The 14085-nt window shown below is 38.2% G+C and overlaps 1 protein-coding gene across 1 annotated transcript in view; it reads left to right on the top strand.

The window, feature by feature from the left end:
• LOC308260141 (guanylate-binding protein 1-like) overlaps positions 1-14085 on the top strand; it is a gene marked incomplete at both ends in the record, with an annotated part of 42766 nt that overhangs the window by 17656 nt on the left and 11025 nt on the right. The window contains 3 exons of the mRNA XM_080691462.1: positions 3007-3194; positions 4650-4755; positions 8891-9021. Coding sequence (XP_080547588.1) covers positions 3007-3194; positions 4650-4755; positions 8891-9021 — 425 coding nt within the window. The remainder of the gene's footprint in view (positions 1-3006; positions 3195-4649; positions 4756-8890; positions 9022-14085) is intronic.

Here is a 14085-nt window from a genome sequence, read left to right as displayed (position 1 = left end):
AGGTGTAGGCTGCATTGACTTTTGAAAATGTTAGACATTTGGACACTGATTGCAGAAACAGTTGACCTCTGTTGAAGGATGTATTTAAGAGGAGGCTTATCCATCCCCCTCTATAGAAACTTTGCAGTTAACTCCTACTTATCTTTAGTCCTAACTGACCTTGAATCTTTACTACAAAATATTAGAGGTATTTTCACTCCATAAAGCATGTCTGTCTGACTTTGATAGAATATATCTACGGCAATATGATCCCTGAAAAGAAAATATATGTCTCAGGGAATTACATTTATTCAATAGAAATATAAAAAAATAAATGTTGGAGGATGACAAAAGTTTACATGGTAACCTGCACAGTAATCCTACATAATATATTTCTTCCTTTGCTTCCTCAGTGGATCATATGAAAGCTGAATCTGCACAGACTATAGCAAATATTTTGGGTGAATTTGAAAACTCTAAGAAAATGATTGAACAGAAGGAAAAGAATCATCAGGAGGAAATGAAACAAATGATTGAGAAGATGAATCAGGAAAGAGTTCACTTAATAGCAGATCAAGAAAAGATTCTGAATTTCAAGCTTCAGGTATTTTGTTATCTCAATACTTTAACCACATGGCCATAAATTAAAAATAAAAAACACTTGATACAGTTCGTGCACTTGGTTCAGGTAAACATTTTGTGCAGAACTTCATTACATTTTTTTCGTGGTTCTATCAAACATACTCAGTCATTGCTAAAGGCCTTTTACAAACATTATACTCCATGGAATCCAAATTATGATATCACTCAATATATAGTAGCCATTAATTACCCAGCATGTACCAAGTGCTTTACATGCTCTAGATTGCTATAATATCTTTTAATGGCACAGAAACTACTCTAATATCATAATTTCAGAAAAGATAAGGAACTATTTTGTGCCATATATCATAGAAAACTCTCTAGCCTATCTTTCGTAGTGGAGTCCATGATGATTTTTCCCCCCAGGTGCCTGCAATATTATCATAAGCACCCAGATGATCATAAGATTCTCTAACCCACTACTCACTCAAACATACACAGGTTAGACACTGAGGCTGCTAGTACCTTCATGTGTTCAGGGCCCTACTCCAAATTTATCGAGGTTCTTGATGTTAACCTAAAAATATACTCTGGACAACTGATGATCTAATTTTTTAAGTTTTCTCTTACTTTTGGCAATAAAACTATGGGGGTTCACACTGAATTTCATGGTCATGCAATTTCCCTGTTTCTCAGCATCATGTTAAAACATTCTCATTGGCTATGATTCTGAGATGAAAATCCAAATCATATGAGTTGATGGCTGAAGGGAAAAGTATAACAACTGCACACATATTGTGTTCTGTGTTGGTTTATGGATACCAAGGAAGAATTCCAAGGCAATAATGTCTCAGAGACGATATATTTGAATAAAACTCTTCTGAAGACAGAGAATACTGATTGTATTAATTGTTCCAGCTAAGTTAATTGTTCTGGAAATTCAGCTAGAACAATTAATAGGAAGCATAGAGCCTAAACAGGAAGTGGCATGATGGAAGGTGAGGGAGGAGGAAGTTCAACAGAGTTTCAAAATCCACTAAAGGGTAAATTTAAGAGATAAAAGGGAAAAGTACTTGGTAATTATAAAGCAATTTCTGTGCATTTATTTTATGCATGCCACTTTAATTATCCTCTTTCCTTCCTTAGGAACAAGAACACCATTTCAAGGAGAAAATGATGGAAGAACAAAGAAAATATCAGAATGAGATCCAGGATATGAAGATGCAAAATAGAGAAATAAAACAATCATGTATATTATATATATATATATATAATGCAGAATAAAACCTTTTCTATCCCATAACTTGTTACCAAGACACAATTGCAGTGATCCAAGCTTCAGATATTGAACTTGGGCTTCATTCCTTTGAATGTGACAGTGTTATATGCCTACATGTACATGAGCCCATAAACTTTTCAAGATGTTGCAGAAAGAAGTAAATGAGTTACCCACTAAATCAATTCCTTTTATGATTACATATAATACTAGTGATTTTAATGACCTTTAACTAGATGCTACATACCAATTCATATACAACTACTCTAGAGAGATTATAAATAGTGTGATTCATATGCATTCCAAATTAAGGAATTCTTATGTGGTATTCTTAGAATGGGATTTCTCTTCCTCTTTTGTACTTGTAGACATACATGTTCCCATGCTAGTACTTTAGGATTTACTTGTCCTCTGGTATGGAAAGCACATGCTGGGAATATAGAAAATATTAGATAGTTGAACAAAGTGTTTGACTCAATTGAGCATCACTACTGAATGAACAATGAATTCTATTTCTACTAAAATTAAAAAGGGGTGCAAGAATGCCTAGAACAATTAGCTTCAAATCAGTCTGTAAACGCTGCATGGTCTCTAGGCACTGATGAGGCTCCTAGGCACTGATTAAAAAAAAAAGTGCTGATAGTTGTGAGACCTTTTTTTTTTTTTTTGGTGGTACTGAATTTCCTGGAAACCCTTCAGTTCTGGGCTACACTCCCAGACCTAGACCTATGTTTTTTTTTTTTTATTCTGAAAAAGGGTCTCTTAAGCCAGCACAGCTGGCTTCGAACCTGCGTGATCCTCCTGTAAGCCTTCCAAGTGCAGGGATTACAAGCGTGCACCACCACACCCAGCTAACTTGTGAGACTTTTGAATGAATACAAAAGCATGCACTCAGACTTCTCTGTTGATAAAAGCCCACTGAGTAATCACCGAACTCTTCTCAGCCCTGGGCCTCATTAGATTTTTAACTATAGTCAGAACAGCAAAGATGTGTCTTCATTCCTGAAGGCATGTCTGAGCATTAAAACCATACCAGAGGCTTATGGTCATGTCTACAGATATATTGCTCCAAGGTATTTTCTCTATAAAGCCCTAAAAAATGTTTGGGTAGAAAGGAGGCAATTTAATAATTCTACATGAGTTTCTTTTAATTTTTATCTCTGCACTAGATAATGCCAATGCTGAATCTTCATGGCAAACTGAAAAAATGGAAAAACTTTTAGAGAAGAATCAGCAGATGATGGAACTAAGAGAAAAGAATTATCAGGAGACTGTGAGAACATTGATGGAGAAGTTGGAAAAGGATAGGGCCCAGGTGATGGAAGAGCACTCAAGGATCATGAACACTAAACTTAAGGTATTTCACTGTCATCTCAATTTTCCCATTCAATGACCAGGGATAAAAGACATTGGTTACAGATTAGTGAGCTTGGGCCAGATAAAGGAACCTGGTAGGTGGAAACACTACTACAATTTTTATTTTGTTTATGTTGCTCTCACTGCCCATCTGTGATTATCAAAGGCTTTCTGCAAACATACTATGCTCCATGTACTCTAGATTATTATATCGCTCAATATACAGTATCAAGTTATTGCAAATCCCCACAAAAATATATTATGGGATTTAATGTTGAATCTTTATCTAATGGTTCAAGAATATCTTATTATACTTTTTTCAAATGAAAAAGTCTTAATTTCATAAGAGATACATTATTCAGGGACATAACTCAGGAAAAATATAGATGGCATGTCTCTCCTGGCCTGTGGCCTCCAGAGTGTTATTTTTGCCATATTCTGTACAGCTTTATCTCAGTAAATGCCCTGATACATGGGATGATTTCCTAACTACACTTAACTTAGCATTGCCTAAAGGCCAAGTCTGCAGTCACTTTCTTGTCCACTGGCTCTATTTCAATCTGTGCTGAGTCTGGGCATTGATCCACAAAGGCGCTATGGGTGACTGCATTTCCAGAACTCAATTTTTCTTTTAGTTCTTACAACAAAATTTTACAGGACTACACAGAACTCTCCAAGCAAAGTTAAGGACAGCAACATTTGCCTATAGTTCAAGCTACTCAGGAAACTGAAAAGCAGGAGCATCACAAAATAGAGGACAGCTCTGGCATCTTAGCAAGACACTGTCTCAAAATATACTTCTTTAAGGGCTAGAATATAGCTCAGTAGCTGAGACCTGGGCTCAATTCATAAGTCCCCCCAAAAAATAATACTTTCCCAATCAGACAACTCTGTGACTGTAGAAATCGTGTAGAAAAAACAACCTGATGGATTTTGGTTATCCTACTTAAAACCATATAATACCCACATTATATTGTTAAGAGTTGAAACAATACTTCCCAAATGATAGTTTTCTAACAGTTATTTGCTTAATATAGGGTAAAAGGTCCAAGATGGAATAACACAATAGAATAATGGGGGTAATGATATTATAGAGAATATAGAAAAGATATTTATGAGGCTGAAGAAGAAAGCCCAGAAAAGCTAATAGTAGTCATATTTAAGAAATGAGAAGGGTCCCAGGTGTGGAGGTGCAAGCTTGTAATCCCACTACTTGGGAGGCTGAGACAGGAAGATGGCAGGTTTGCTGTCAGCCTCAGCTAATATGTGAGGCCTCTGTAACTTAGTGAGACCTTGTTTCAAAATAAAGAATAAAAAATAGGGCTGGGGTGTAGCTTGGAGGTAAAATGCCCCTGGGTTGAATCACCAGTACCTCAAAAAAGAACTTATTTGACCATTGTTGAATAAATTTAATGACCTATTCCTCTAAGTTGAATTCTCCACTTTCCCTCTTCAGAATCAAGAAGATTTTTACAAGCAGGAAATGAATAGGCAGAATGATCTACATCTTAAAGAAATAAATGATATCAAGAGAAGACAAGAAGAGGCTTCTCAGTCATTCTGTACCTTGATGTGAAAAACCAAAAACACAGTCTTCCTTCCCTGATTTCTCCTCTCAGGATATATGCTTAGTAGGCAAATTCAAATTTTCCCAAATTTAGAATTAAATGAAGCCTAAATTAAAAATTTTATGAACCTTACATGTGAATGCAGTGCATTACCCTATTTCACATTTATGCTTCATGCTTATTTGTAGTAACAATAGTTAATATACTGTTCAAATGAATTGTATTAGAAATAATGAACAACTATTGCAAGCAGATTTTCAGCTATGTGATTGTGACACATTTATAAGTATCCATACTTGAAGGAATTATTAGGCAGGTTGTCTTTCATAGAAACATTTCTGACTCCTCTATACTACTCCACAGACTTCCTGAGAATTGTGATTTTACTGAAGCATTTACTTTTGTCTTTATATTGAGCTGGAAGGTTGATCATGCTATGAGACCTGCAATTAAACTTCATTTTTATCTTTACATTTTCTGCCCTGACATTATTTTATGAAAAGCACTGAGGGTAAAATGCCTAGCAAAAAAGAACCAGAACAGGATAAAAAATAAAACAAAAATGATCCAATATAACAAATAATAGTAACCAACCTCAAGAATTTTACGTTGTGTCTTTTTTTCAGAATCCATTAATATAATCCACAAAACCCACAATGATTTTGAACTAAGAGTGAATTTTGTCTTTATTAGGTAACATGAGTTCTGTGGGGTGCAGCTTCAGACTCTATAACTATTTAGCAAACACAATAGCAAGGTTTCATTTTAGGCACCTCAACAGGAAGTACCACAGCTACTATCACCTGACACACGAAACTCTGGATCAAATGCCAAAAACTGTCACCAAACTTAGATCTGAGGATCACAATATCTCCATCCTTCCTTGTATTTGCAGTTAAAAAAAACTCAGATTAGTAGGAGCACATTTTCTCATATCTGCTTCTGCCTGGCCTTCTAACATTTTGGGGAAAATTTAAGGACTAAAGTGGGATGAAGAGAATGAAATGGCAATGAATGACCTTTAGGGACCATCCCTCCCTAAAATTAAGATAGGGTTAAAACTGTTGAAACTAAATTTATCAGAACTCTGAAAGATAATCCAAGCTTGCAACAACTAAGTAATTACTTAACCAAGAGAACAGCATGGAAACAAGAAAGACACCTTTAGAAACACCTAACTTGGCCTCGTGCATACCCTCCCTTGGTGTGGCAGGCTTGCATTTGTCAGCTTGAAATCCAGATGGGATGGCACTGGGTCCCTGGAAGAGTACAGGAGCTTTGTTTTGATTAAATGATTGTGTTTTTACCCACATGTCAGTCTCCTAAAAGACCAATGCAAGAGGCTCAACTTTCCACCTAACTGAGAATTCTCTTAGAGTGCAGATGCCAATAAACAAAGGGCCTCTGTGAAAACTCTGGGAGGTAAAAGCACTCTGCTCCCTGAGATAAAAAGTAATCACTGAGGCAGAAGACACCAGAGAGAAAAGCACACAAGTGATCTGCTTTTGAGATATTACTGACTTTATTAAAGTTCCCTACTAAGTAAGCAATCTATAAAGCCACAGGTATGCCTAGAGGCAGACTTGGTTTCAGAAAAATCCTAAAGCCATAAGTTTTCAATATTGGCCTGTCCTCTGGCTCACTACAGGCTGAAGCAAATTTAACAAATTTAAATATAAATAAGAACAATTGTCAGACTATTTCATTAAAAATTAAATCCATTTCACATGAGTGGTGTCAGAATAAATTCCTCAATGTCAAAACTTCCAAATATTCCAATTTGCAATCCCGGGCTGCATTTCTGTATCCAGCACTCTTCCTTTCCTCTCCTCTGTAGACTTTCCTCTTTGTTAGGAGGGTAGAAGTCACTCTTACCCACTAGAATAAGTCCTATGAGAGCTGACTGTGTCTTATAAATAAACACTCCTGAAGACAGCACAGTGCTGTGAACACAGTACCTTGGCAGTCTGTACACATACAGACATATTTTTTCTTGTTTTCCCCATTCTGTATGAACCCAGTGATCCCAGCTGAATGAAGGACTCTCTGCTGCTGCCCACTCAGGAGTATCCTAAAAGGAGTTCTTCATGTGAAAAGCAGCTTCTTTTTCTGGTGTGTGTGTGTGTGTGTGTGTGTGTGTGTGTGTGTGTGTGTGTGTTACTGCAGATGGAACCCAAGGGCATTCTACCTCTGAGCAACAACCCCAGGCCTATTTTTTTATTCTTTATTATGAAACTGGGTCTCACTGAGTTGCTAAGGGCCTTACTAAGTAGTTGAGGCTATCCGAGAACTGTAATACTCCTGTCTCAGCTCCCAAATATTGGGAATACACCATGCCCAGCTATAAGCAGTTCCTTATAATACCCTTCCACACTCAAAAATCACAGATTATCTGTTCTTGTTAAACTAAAATTAAGAACAATCTCTGAAACCATGAAACATATGCTGAATTGTGAAATAATTTAATCTGTGACTATATAAGAAGGCTGTTAGGGCACTGAAAACTAAGTTAACAGGAAAGTGAGGAAATAACATCTTCTTCACACCCAACATTTAAAAGAAAAAGGTTGCCAGGTATGGTGGTGCATGCCTGTAATCCCAGCACTTGGGAGGGTAAGGAGGGAGGATCACACAGGTTAGAAGCCAGCCTCAGCTACTTAGACTCTCAACAACTTAGGAAAACCCTGTTTCCAAATAAAATATAAAATAGGTCTGGGAGTATAGCCTGGAGGTAGAAGAGCCTCTGGACTCCTCCCCCAATACCACAAATATAAAAAATTTAAAAAATTGTTTCAATCAGACTGACATACAATCAAAACACACAAACCTGCTGCCAAGTCTTTGTACCAATAGTCTCTTTTCTCAGCACTTAGTCTACTTCCCAGAAATAAGAGCTAACCCTTCTTTCACTTTCAATTTACATGTATCCAAAATTAAAATAGTTTCAAGTTGTCCTGAGTTGACCCAAGAAATACTATACTTATAAATAAAAGTGGAGGAAGCCCTGAGCCCCTTCATTACTTGGAGAACCATTTAAACCTCAAATTTAAGCAGAATCAAGACACAGCCATACAATGGTACAAAGTTTCAGTGCATTGTGTAAAACGTAAAACCATATGAAATCTAATTTGAACTTTGACACACTTATTCAGCATTCAAGGAAACCACAAATCAACCAGCTGTCAGAGCATAGTTTGGCCTGGCAAACTGTGAATAAAACCCCTCTAAACAACTTGGAAATACATTTGCTGTACTGGGCAAATTACTGAGAATCTGTCTCAAAATTTAAAGGACTATGAAGTAGCTCAGCAGTAGAGCACTTGCATAACATATGTAAGCTCCTGGGTTCAATTCCCATTACCAATAAAAGAGAGAGGGAAAAAACCTTAACCAACACAACAAAGTCACTTCTACAATTTTGATTCATCTGATCAACAAAACCTTACTGAAGGCTTGTATATGTCAGACACTGTTTTCAGTTACTAGAAACTAAGCAGTCAGAAAGAGACAAGAACCTCTATCTTCATGGAGATAAATTCCAGCAACCAATAAACAAAATGGTAAAATATATACAATGTGAAATGACCACAGCTTGCATGCAGAAGAGCGAGGCAGGAAAGAGGAAGAGAAGGAGCTGGCATTTTGTACAGGGTCTCAGAATTAGCAGCAGTGAAAGTGGTATTTCATCAAAGACCCAAGATAGTGATGGGGTAGGTGACCTGGATATCTGGGGAAGAGTAGAGGCATCAAAAAGAGCAGCAGATGCCTTGCCCAGCTTGACTTTTTAAAATAAAGACTCTCACATTTTAATTTGGAAATTAGACTCAAATTAGGTACTTTATTCTATCTAACAAAGACTTTTTATTTTTACTTCAAAGTGTTTTTCCAGAAAACCTAAGAACATACATTTATAGATCAAATTAATTTATAATATGAGGAATTGAACAGCATTCAGAGAAAGTGAATAGGAAATGCTGTATTACATGAAGGTGGCTCAGACATTGAGGAGGAGAATGAGGACAAGAAACACTGTAAAGAAGAGAAAATTCATGGTCAACAAAATATGACTTTTTAGTATGTAGAATTCCTAAACCTTGTGAAATATTTCTCCCTAAATATCATGTATCAGGCCTGGAGACCCTTGTGGGGACTTGTGTGATTGCTGTCAACAGTGGCACATGCTTTGTGGAGAGCATGGGTGAACACACTGGCCCTGAGAACTCAGCAGCCTCACAGAAGCACTACAGGGAGCAGCCCAGTGTGAGGCTCCCCACCAACAGGCTCTAGGGCTGCTCCATGTGCATTCAGCCTGCCAGAGGGAGGCCCTTGCAGTCTTCCTGAATCATTCCTTCAAGGATGAAAGCCAGCAGTTACAGAAGAAGCTGGTGGTAATGCGCCTGAACACTTATCCTCCCTGATTTCTGCCTTTCTGAAATGAACTTTAGACCACCTTTTTCATCCAAGGTGCATCCTTTGCATCGTGGAAAGAGCTAGGATTTTTGTGGATAATAAGGCTCCTCAGGCTACAGTGCACTCTTTTCTCTAAAAGATGACACTTAAATTTCTGTTGCTACAAAGAGCCTAAAACAGCATGTGCTTCTTAGCACACAGTAAGATCTGTGCAGAGGTGTCTGGGTGTTCTGCTCAGGGAAACACACACTGAAATTTCACAAGGTGACTTGATTCATCTAGAGGTTCTGGTGAAGTCCTTCCACTGACAAAACAGCAATGATGCTCCTATCCTCCTCTTGTTTCTTATTTCGCTGACTTTTCCCTTTGCCATCAACTAGAAAAAAGTAGTTTTCAATCATCATGGGATTAGGTACTCTGTATTTCTTAAGTCCACCTGTGCTGTGTAACATGACAGAATGGTGAGCTTAGTGTCCATCATCATCACAGGCCCACTTCAGGCATCACCTTTTTCTTTCCCAGCCAGAGAACTCTCAAGATTTTGATAGAATTTCCAGTTTTCTGAACCTTATCATCACTGACAGCCCACCCCAATTCCTGAAGAGTGGCTCAGAGACTGTATGAAGCTGCTTCTAACTCTGTAAGAGAGAAGTTAGCATAATATCCTCAGAAAAAGAGAACAACTAATATTCTATCAAGAGACTAAATCCTGTGCCTTCAGATCATGACACATTCTAGGTTTTCACCAAGTCTACAATGTAATGGAACTGCTGTAATTCATGTGGTGGGCCATTGCTCAGTTCTGAAATGTTGGATACCACGGCATGAAAGTGTGGAGCCACTTTGTTTAGCTCCCAGTCATCCACTGCCATGTGCCAGGAACAATCAGGTTTTTGTACTGGTCACAAGGTAGAGTTGAATGGGCTGAGTTGGGTATATTACACAGGCCTCTTCTAGCTTTAGTATAATTTGTATTGATATAAATACAAATGTCCTCTAATAATTGTCTTTGCCACATGCACTTGTAGCCAAAATTCTCCAGTAGTTGTTTGCACAAGCCAATTTTTTAACACATTAAACCCGAAGATATAACAGGCTTTGGGGGATATATTCACATCGTATTGTTTAGGAGGCAAACACCCAATTTCCAAAATCACTTGGATATACTGAACTGTCACATTGTGGGAGAACCAGTAAACAGTCAATTTCTCATACAGTCTCAGGCCATTTCATTCTCCCAGAAACTGGGTAATCCAACTGAGTCTCTAATGTGCTGGGACACGCAACTTCAGCACTTTTAAAATTCTCTGGTGCCAGGGTGGTGGCACAGGCTTGTAATCTCCGCGCTTGGGAAGCTGAGACAGGAGGATCGCATAGGTTCGAAGCCAGCCTCAGCTAGCTTAAGAGACCCTGTTTCCAAATAAAATATAAAATAGGTCTGGGAGTGAAGCCTGGAGGTCGAAGGCCCCAGTACCACCAAAATAAACACTGGCCTCGAACCCAGATCCTCCTGTCTCTGCCGCCCAAGTACTGGGATTACACGTGTGCACCACCGTAGCCGGCTCTAAATTTAGGTTTTAAGTTGACTAGAATAAGTGATATCTAGAGAACTGGCAAAACATCGGCACATCTCTTAAACTGTATGCAGAAGCTAGCACAATTTGAGTCATCAGGCTGTACAAGTTGTCCTTTTAATTTTGAGATAGGTTCTCAGCAATTTTTTCAGAACAGTAAATATATTTCAAGATGTTTCATGAGCTTTTAATCACAATTTGCCAGGTCAACATAAGGCTCTGACAGTGGTTGACTTGTGGTTTCCTCAAATGTTGAGTATGTGTGTTAAAAGTTCCAATTAGAGCTGGACATGGTGGCGCACGCTTGTAATCCCAGCATTCAGGAGGCTGAGACCAGAGGATCGCAGTTCGCGGACAGCCTACACTACTTAGTGAGGCCCTCAGCAACTCAGTGAGACCTGGTTTCAAAAAAATAAAGAAAAATAAATAGGGCAGGGGGTATGGCTCAGAGGTCAAATGCCCCTATGTTTCATCCCCAGACCTGTTTAAAAAAAAAAAAAGTTCCAATTAGGTTTCTTTATGACTTTGTTTTTCACGATGCGCTGAAACTTTCTGCCACTACATGTCTCTCTCTTGATTCTCCCTAAGTTTGAGGTCTAAATGGTCCTCCAAGAAATGAAAAGGCCTCCTCCACTTTTTTTTCCTAAGTATAGGATTTTTAGTGTCAACTCAGGTCAAATTGAAACTGTTTTCATTTTGGACACATGAAAATTGAAACTGAAAGAAGTTAAGTTCCTGTTTTTGGGAAGTAGACTAAGTGCTGAGAAAACAGGCCCTTTGTTGATACAAAGACTTGGCAGCAGGTTTATGGCAGAAACAAGGCACGAGGAATACCCCCCAATTGGATTATTGTAATACTTATAAAAAGTGGCAGAGGCTATACATGATACTGTCTTAGCTTGTGAGTCTCTTATGGTGCAGACTACCTTACCCTACTGAAGGCTGGTTAAGGTCCTGGACTCAAATTCCTCATATAGAAATACCCAAATGCCCACTCTGACCAAACCGGTGCATATTTAGGACAACACGCATGATTTTCCAGTAACCCTTTGTCTGACTAGCTACATACTCTCTGCAATCAGTACAGTCCATGGGTTCTCCTTGGAAGCCATGAAAGTGGGAAATTCCCCAAGCCCCCATGAGAAAAGGAAATCCCCTATACTTGCAGAAGTGTAGTGTAATGATGGTTCCTGTCCTCAGCCACCATTCACGTGAGATTGTGGCCTTTCAACCTGCCACAGAGACTTTCTAATATGAGATGGATGACAGACAGCCATTGGGGTGAGCTCTAAGGAGTTTGGTTAGTGTTCATAAAGGAGTTTGAGCTCTGCCCTCATACATCTGCACAGAGAGCAGGGAAGTCTATTGTGGGATAACCTTATGGTTGCCCCAGTGGGCAGCAAGGGACTGGTTAATCTGGATTCATCTGTTTTGGGATGAAGATACATAGAAGGCCTTGTGGAATCAAGGCCTCTGTGAAGGAGCTACTATATTAATTTTCTTGAATATAAGCCTTGGCAGACCCCCTAGTCCTGGGTTAAATCTTCTCTACCAATAAGAGAGAGAGATGAACATGGTCACTTCCACAGTTTCAATTCATCTGATTAACAAATACTTACTTAAGGCTGGTATATGTTAGGCACTATTTTGAGGCAGTAGGAACTCAGCGTGAATCAGGGAAGAGAAAGCAGGATCTGGCAGTTTGTACACAAGGGGTCATAATTAGCATCAATGGAGCTGTGTGTAGCAGCACACACTTGTAATTCCAGTAATTGGGAGGCAGAGACAGGAGGATAGCAGGTTCATAGACAGCTTCAGCAACATAGTAAGACCCTGTCTCTAAATATATTTTTCCCTCCTACCTTTCTCATATTTGCTTTACTGTTTGACTTTGATATGTTTGTGAATGTACATCATGTATATTAAAGAATTTCCCTCTTCCCCCTCCTATTCCCTTCAGTTAGGTCGCCTTATATGCTCATCTATGGTTTCCTTTTTCATCTACAGTTTCTCCTATGACCCTTTTTCTCCCTAGCTTCTGCATACTAGGGAGAGCATCTGATTTTTTACTTTTTGTGACTTGATAATCTCACTTAGCAAAATATTTCCCAGTTCCATTCAATTTCCTGTAAGTGATGTAATTTTGTTCTTCTTCATGGCTGAGTAAAATTCCATTGTGTACATATCCCATAGTTTTATAATTCATCTGTTGATGGACATTTTGACTGGTTTCATAATTTGTCAATTATAAATTGTGCGGCTATAACATAGTTTGGTTTCTATTCTTTTGGGTAGATACCCAGAAGGTATTGCTAATATTTAGAATATACAGAAAACTCAAGAAACTCGCTACTAGAAAAAGAAATAACCCAATCAAAAAATGGACAAATGAACTAAATAGACACTTTACAAAAGAAGAAATTCAAGTGGCCAATAAATGTTTGAAAAAATGTTTAATGTTTAGGTGGCAGAAAGACCAGCAGGTGTGAAGTTCCTGAGGCCCAGCCTTGCCCATCTTGTTTGAGATGGAAAGAGTTCTAGGAGCAGTTACAGGTTGGTAAAGACCCATCCTATAACCTCTCTACTCTTTCATGAGGCTTTGGGGTTTTATGATGTTTGTTAGTTTGGTTTTGTTCCCTTGTTTTGTTGTTACTGTTATTGTTTGTGCTATTGGGATTGAACACAAGGATTTTCTACCTCTGAGCTACACCACCAGCCTTATTATATTTTGAAACAAGATCTCAATAATTTATTGGAGGTCTTACTGACATACAAACAAAACAGACAAGCCTGTTATGAACTCCTTATATCAAGAAAAAAATCTATTTTCTCAGCACTTAGTCTACTTCCCAGAAATCAAAAGCTTACCCTTCTTTCACTTTCAATTTACATGTGTCCAAGATAAAAATAGTTTCAGGTTTTTCTAAGTCGACACAAGAAGTCCTATACTTATGATTAAAAGTGGACAAGGCCTGAGCCCTTTAGTTTCGTAGAAGACAATTTTAATTTTGATCTTAGGGAGAATGAAGAGAGGGACATATTGTACCAGAAATCTTCAATGCACTGGGGAAAATAGAGAGCTAACTTGAACTCTTTACACACTTCAGGAAACCACAAAATCATCCAGTTGTCAGCATTTTTTGGCTTGGCAAACTGTGATTAAATATCTTGAGAATATATTTACTAAATATCTTGAGAATGTTTACTGTCTTGAGCAATTTACTGAGAGCTTGTCTTAAAATTTAAAAGGCTAGGAAGTAGATAAAAAATAGAGTCCTTGCCTAGCATATTCAAGATCCTGGATTCAATCCCCATTACCATTAAAAGAGAAGAGAAAGAG

Source organism: Muscardinus avellanarius (assembly GCF_963383645.1).
Source record: "Muscardinus avellanarius genome assembly, chromosome: 3".
In the NCBI taxonomy this organism is placed as follows: Eukaryota; Metazoa; Chordata; class Mammalia; order Rodentia; family Gliridae; genus Muscardinus; species Muscardinus avellanarius.
The sequence above is the reverse complement of the archived record's forward strand: the minus strand, read 5'-3'. Positions and strand labels throughout refer to the sequence as shown.